Raw genomic sequence first — 7,167 nt, 5'->3', positions numbered from 1 at the left:
TATATATATATATATCTATATAGAATATATAGATATATATATATCTATATAGATATATATATTTATATATAGATATCACTTTTTCTGAAACTATTTCAGTAATATGAAGTGCCAGGGATGGACAGGTGAACAGGGATGACCGGGGGACCCTTCAGTGTTATCATTTATCCACCTTTACAGGCCTATTAGGAAAATGAAATTATATGTAGTCAGACAGGGAGCCCTAATTCAGTTTTACTGTTCTTTGTCTACACTTTGTTCTTTTCCAGGTACCTGCACTTCAACAACATTGAGTCTTTGGAACCAGAATCATTCACTCACCTACCAAAGCTGGAACGACTGTAAGTTCATTCTGTCTGACCTTTTGTCCAAGATTCCTAAAATGTACGCTGTTCACACACAGTCTGGAAGAATAGTCACATAAATCAATTAATTAATAGATCTGCCAGCACTACTGAATTCAGCAGGACACATGATACAAACCAGAAAGCAATAACTAGCATGTTGTACTTGGTATAGAATTAAATGTCAAATCAAGCAGGTCCAGACTTTGTTTAGCATGACAGTGGAACAACTTGGATAAATCAATACAGTCTCCTACAATGCCTCCTGACACGCCTCTGAGGCTCCCTGTTTAGTAAAGAGATTGGTTTGTTGTTGCTTCAAGCTACAATACAGTAATGATAGCAGATTCTGGGAGTTGATCCCTAAATACAGTTTAGTCCCCATGAGGGTAATTTTGTTTGTCCTGTTAGAGTGGTGAGATGACGCAAGAGTTCATTTCACTCTGCAGTTTATTTATTGAACAGACAACTCAAATTCAGCTCTTTAACAGCCCTATGTAAGGAAATATATTTGGATAAATTATTGTTTCTTATTATACTGCTTCCAGAAATATTCACACTGGGATAATCAGTCAGAGAAAAAGAAACAGGGGAACTGCTGTGAGATCACAACTTTTAAGTCAGAGTCCTGGATTGGACTGAGGATTGAGAACACATCTTGGCCTCATTAAACACAGAGCTGAGCTAATTGCAATCACAGATAGGAATGCCACTCTGAACATGATGTTCATCACAGATCACTGATTTATATTACTGCAGTAATATTTATAGGTAATGTTGTAATGGGTTACTCTGTAGGGTAGTTGTAGTTTAACTCCATTAGAGTGCTGCAGGCATGACATTCTTTTGTAGCCCAACCAGGAAGTTAGCATCATACTGGTTCCTTTGACGAGAAGCCAATGGGTTTTTTCTTTGGATTATTGCAACAACAAACCATTGACTTTAAGACGAGGGAACCGTAGGTGCTAAAAGGCTAACTCGTTTCTGGGTTTTAGGACTCATTCTGCAGCACTATATTATCCCTTCTTACTATTTTTAGAGTAGTCTGTATAAAGTTATCTTAATATGACAACTTCTTATTCATTTTAGTAGTCTAATAATATTGTTGTCCTGGGCCACAGTGCATAAAGATGATGCATAAAATAGTTTCAGTAATGTCACACATATCATTATCTTTTGTCAATAACCAATCAATCAGCTATATTTGTAAAGGATTTACAGCTGTTTTATATGCAGCCTGTTAGTCAATAGAATTGCCTGCAAACATTCTGAATATGAACTTTGCTGACAACGTGCAGATGTGATGTTGCCTCTGTTTCTAAAACTGTCCACCAGATGTCGAAGGGTTGAAGAAAGTCCCATTAAATTCCTGTTTCATTGTCCTTGCTTATGGGCCAGTGGCTGCCCAGTATATCCATACTTCCCAGTCTCTAGAGAGGGTGAGAAGAAGGAGGAACACCTGCAAAAAAAATGGGGGAATTGGGGGGGCGGGGGGTTCCCAGATGCATACTCTGAGTGGCTTGTTGGGGAATGTCTCCATGGTCACGGTCAAAGCAGTTACTTTGGTAAATAGCATATCTGTAGATGGGTAGGAATGGAAGATGAAGAACATCAAAGATATCTTTATTTATATTTATTACGAATGAATAGTTTTGGCCGAATGTTTTTCGGTAGAGCCTTATGTAAAAAGGACAATGTTTTCATGTTTGCTTTTAGCTAAGGAATGCGAGTCTCTAGGGTCAACAAATGGAGCCATCATTGCATGTCTAGGAAGATGATCATATTTCTATGATTTTTATTTGACATTAACAAAGGTAACATAATAAGATATCCACTGTTATTAGTTAAATTCATTGCAAAAATGTTATTTTGAAAACTTGTTTATTCAATATATTACACGTTTACAAGTTCCTCACATTTGACTATGAGACTTAAAGGTTATATATACGAAATTTACTAGATGTTGCACTGTAGCACAAACTTCTCAGACCAAAACAATGGGATTGAAATAAAACAGCTAATTAGCTAATTTAAATATGATTGTAACATCATAACAACATTCAAAGCGGACAGAAACAAAATAAAACTCACCAAAACCATCTTTTTTAGTCTTTCCACTGTTCCAATAATCACCAACTCTGGTTGGGTGGAATAAATCCTAAATTTACCGATGTAGATCACAGTCAGAACGCCATGACTCCACTATATCTTTACTTAGCTAATAGTTGTTTACTGATATATTAATGCTTTAAATCGCATAAATAACCTTTTTAAATCTATACAACTATAGCTTTGTAATATTGAAGACTGATAAATTATCTTATAGTTTTTCTCTCTCTTTCTCTCTCAGGTTTTTGCACAACAACAGAATCACCCAGCTAGTCCCAGGAACCTTCTCTCATCTTCAGGCCATGAAGCGATTGTAAGTGGAAAAGTCCCTAACAACCACTGAAAAATCTGTATGAGAAAGCATGTCTCTAGCAATTTCTGTAGTTTACTCCCATGACACCCAGTATCGAGTGAGGCCTGTTAGTCAGTTAAATGCCATGTAACCACACTACACTGTTCTCACGCTTCTTTGGCTGCAAGATGGTTTCCATCAAAAGGCTCACAGCACAGTCCTTCCCATAGTTTTGTGATTCTCTCTTTGAGTCAGCTGCAGTGAATATTGGATAGGACTGTGTAAGTAAACTTTATTTAAATAGCGCATTTCATACAGAGAGGCAGTTCGAGGTGCTTTATCCTAGTGTGGGGCATGATGAGAAAAGCAAAGAAAATTATTATATTATACTATTATATCCATCTTAGACAAAAGATGCTAAATCTTCCCTGAAACATGAGAATTTGGTGTCTTAAAACATGAGGCCAACTATCTCTAATACAGCTTCAAACACATCCTTCAACATTCTTCTCCAGCCAACAGACAGTGAAAAGAAGCAGCGGTTTGGCCTCGTCCCATTGTTTTCTCCCATCTAGTCTCCACCATCATTGACCATTTAGTATTTGTTAGATCCCAGGCCTGTGTGCATACAAAGAGAAACTTTAGTAGACTCACATTGATTTCTCTCCGATTAAGTCTATATAAGTGCATAAAGGATCACTTAGGCCTTAAAACGACAAGTGTGACTTAAAATCTGATTTATTCATAACACTTTTCTTCTAAACTTATTAATTAAAAATAGAGCTGCATGTAAAACCATGCCAGTTCTATTTTCTGAAAGCCATGTAATTGATAAAGGACACATTGTGGTAGAACTGAGTTACCAGAGGACAAGGCCAAGCAGAGAGATAGTTTCCCACGGCAGGAAGAGAGTGTCTTCTAATGTGGCCCTGCTGACCCCCACTGTTTGGACTGGACCAAGTTAGGCCTAGCCACGCTAGACCAGAGAGGATTTACACGACATAACTGCTTGCACAACTCCACAGTTCTGTCATATACTGTATGCTTCATGAATGGACTACATGCCAGTTTCTCACATGCTATATGTACTGTATTTGTGTCTGTGCATGTTGTCTGTGTGTTCAGGCGACTGGATTCCAATGCATTAAACTGTGACTGTGAGCTGCTGTGGTTGGCTGACCTGCTGAAGCAGTATGCTGAGTCAGGCAATGCCCAGGCTGCTGCCACCTGCGACTATCCCAGCCGCCTGCAGGGCAGATCGGTGGCAACACTCACTGCTGAGGAGCTCAACTGTGGTACGGAGAGAAAACCTCATAATTCCGACTGAGCATTAAAATTGTGGAATGTCCTGGAATGTTGGTCGGCACTTTCCAAACTGGGACAGTTATGTATTTACATCAGTGTTGGAGTCTGAAAATATCAGAATTTTTTATAAATTGATCAGTTTTCAGCTCTTCCATTGTACTGCCTTTTCCACATTCCAGCTTTAGTGGAAATTAGACTGATTGTCCCTGAGGAACAGCATCAACTAGGCTAAAAGCCACCTCATTGAAACCTACATTTGTTTTCAAGCAGGACAACTTTTGAAACTGAGAGGAACACACATCTGGCCAGTACATGAAGCCATACACTTGTAGTTGCATAGCATGCATGTGTTTTCCATGATCCTAGTCTTGTACACACTCTCCTAACTTAAACCACAACCCAGTCTACATGCAAAACCTCCAGCCTTCCTGTCAACCACTAGCAGGTATGCATAGTCATCTTGTCTCACACGTACACACAGAAACATACACAGGTGTATCCTCTCTTTGTGTCTGAGGTCTCCAGGCACCCAGCTGTTTCACTCTTCATAGAACACCAGCTGTGTCTCTGGTCTGGGTAAAAGGACCCCCTCCAATTGGCCTCTGGTCTCTCCAGTATTAGACCACCAACAGCTGCTCCTTCCATCTATGAGATATGTGTGTGTGTGCTTGTGTGCGTGCGTGCATGTATGCATGTGTTCATAACATAACCACAGTATAGTAACACATACTGTAATTAAATATCACTTTTCTATATCACAATTGTCTTTTCTCATGCATGTGGACCATCACTGTGCAGCCCTAAACCCCAGCAACACACAGGACATGGAGAGTGGTTTATAATTCATAATTACTTAAATTGGATTAAACTCTCTAAAAAAAGACTTGACTGTGAGGCAGTGCCACAGTATATGAATTAGTACCCACTGTTTCACAAATATGCCAGCAGAGATCAGAGGATCTTGGGTCCTTATTTAAGTTTGGAGTGAGTGATATAAGCTCATTGTAAAATGTTTATTTGTATACCTCTGGATCTTACTGACTTGATTATTACTAAAGACACTCTGCAGAGGTGAATAAAATCCCCAAGCCTAAGACAAAGGGTAAGAGACCTGTATTGTTCTCATAATTATAGTCGTATTCATTGGGAAATTTGGAAAAATATTTTAACTAAGCATACTCTAAAAAATTATTAATTTAAGGCATTTCAAATTCTTAGTATTCAAATCCAGTATTTTATTAATAGGTGTTTTGATTGCTAAAAACCAACTTTATGGATAAAGATTTTCTTCTGGTATAGAGTAGGGTAGCTTGGACAAAGTCAACAAGATGTCATCTGCCTATATACTTAGTTTGAAATCATGATAATCTATTAAAAGAAGAATTCATTTAAAAAAAATTAAGATTAGGCAAGTAGAAAAGAAAGTCCACATTTCACTGTAAGTCTGTTGGGCTGATTTTCAGTTGGTTTCTATTACAGGCGGTTTAGCTCCTGTAGCAGTAAATCCAACTGTCTTAGCTCTGTATTTCCTTCAGCTCCCACTGAATGCTGTAGTCTGAGCCAGGCAGGCTAGTTGGCAGCTGACTGTAACTCAACCACTTTTAAATCTCAGCAGCTAATTTGATGGCCCCGACTTGCCCATTCTTGCTCAATGCAACCCCCCCTTCATGTGTCTGCATAGCAGGGCAGTGGAGGAAGAATGTCTGCTTAAAAACATGGCGGAAGCCATTCCACACCTCCCTCCTTGCTCTCCTTCTTTCCCCCTGTAAATGGGGCAGAACAATGCACAACAGGTTGAACAGCTGTCAAAACAGCCTTCCTCCTTGAGATGAAGTGTCACCTCCTTGCAAGTGGTATCTGATGTGCCAGGCTTGCCTCCTCATTTGACCACAATAGAGGCTGGGTTACCACAAACAGGATTTCCAACCCACTGCAATTACAATCCCCAGTGTTAATGTGGGGTAATTTGGTGGTAAGAGGAAAGATGGGTGGATATTCTTAGTTTGAATTTCAGATGGGTTACATGGACTGCTCTACAGCTCAGCGGCTAAGTAACTGACAGTGTCAGTGATCTTCAGATGTGGTGACTCAGGAAATATAGCCAGTATCTACTATATGTCTCATCTGTCTCTGACTATCTGCCTCGACATCAGCCTTGTCACCCAGGCAGCACCGTTGAAAAGACAATACAGCTTGACTACAGACAGGCACATACAAAGGAATGGACATGCATTTACATCTGCATAATTATCTTTTCCTTTTCCCCCAGAGGTACCCAGGATCACCTCAGAACCACAGGATGTCGATGTTACATCAGGAAACACTGTCTACTTCACCTGCAGGGCCGAAGGCAACCCTAAACCACAGATCATCTGGCTCAGGAACAAGTAAGACACTCAGTCAGTGGTGGAGGATGTATTCTGGTCCACATTGTAAATCTACTCTATTATATTATTATTATATATTATATAACAAATTATATATATTAAAAGTCCTGCATTGAAAATGTTACTTACTCAGGAAAATGACTGTTGGCATGTTCCAGTTGAAAGATTAAATAGATGTGTTTAGGTCCCATACATTGTTGACATTTAAAGTAAACAAATCACATTCCCATTTTAAATATGTTGAAATTATGACAACAATTACATAATTATTTCCAATGGCATTACAATCATAATGTGAAATTTTACAAAAGTACAGTATGTGAATAGACTGCAATGTTTAATCAGTTGTGATGTGTATGTCTATGCCTTCCTGACAGCAATGCTCTAAACATGCGTGATGACAGTCGTTTGAACCTGCTGGAAGATGGAACACTGATGATCCAAGACACCAGGGAGACAGACCAGGGAGTCTACCAATGCATGGCCAAAAATGTGGCTGGGGAGGTCAAGACTTCACAGGTCACACTGCGATATTTTGGAGCCCCCTGTAAGTGGCTGCTTTTAATGTCTACCTCTACTCATCACAGGCTCGTCTGTCTGACGGGATGTAGACTGTTGATATAAGCTAACCATTGGCTGCGTATTCTCCCCCGTCACGTGATCTGTGTGTTACAGTTTTAAAAATCCCATTTCCTACAGGAAACAACAAGAACAACCTTCAAGCTAGCAA

General features: G+C 39.4%; 1 protein-coding gene across 1 annotated transcript in view; it reads left to right on the top strand.

Annotated features, from left to right (window-relative positions):
* LOC118336676 (peroxidasin) overlaps positions 1 to 7,167 on the top strand; it is a 48,681-nt gene that overhangs the window by 17,429 nt on the left and 24,085 nt on the right. Inside the window, exons 5-9 of the mRNA XM_035673346.1 lie at positions 270 to 341; positions 2,695 to 2,766; positions 3,871 to 4,040; positions 6,320 to 6,437; positions 6,815 to 6,984. Coding sequence (XP_035529239.1) covers positions 270 to 341; positions 2,695 to 2,766; positions 3,871 to 4,040; positions 6,320 to 6,437; positions 6,815 to 6,984 — 602 coding nt within the window. The remainder of the gene's footprint in view (positions 1 to 269; positions 342 to 2,694; positions 2,767 to 3,870; positions 4,041 to 6,319; positions 6,438 to 6,814; positions 6,985 to 7,167) is intronic.

The sequence above is a fragment of the Morone saxatilis genome, unplaced genomic scaffold (genome assembly GCF_004916995.1).
Source record: "Morone saxatilis isolate NCDOM2014 unplaced genomic scaffold, NCSU_SB_2.0 Contig3, whole genome shotgun sequence".
In the NCBI taxonomy this organism is placed as follows: domain Eukaryota; kingdom Metazoa; phylum Chordata; class Actinopteri; family Moronidae; genus Morone; species Morone saxatilis.
Note: the sequence above shows the minus strand (reverse complement) of the source record. Positions and strands in the feature narration are given on the sequence as shown.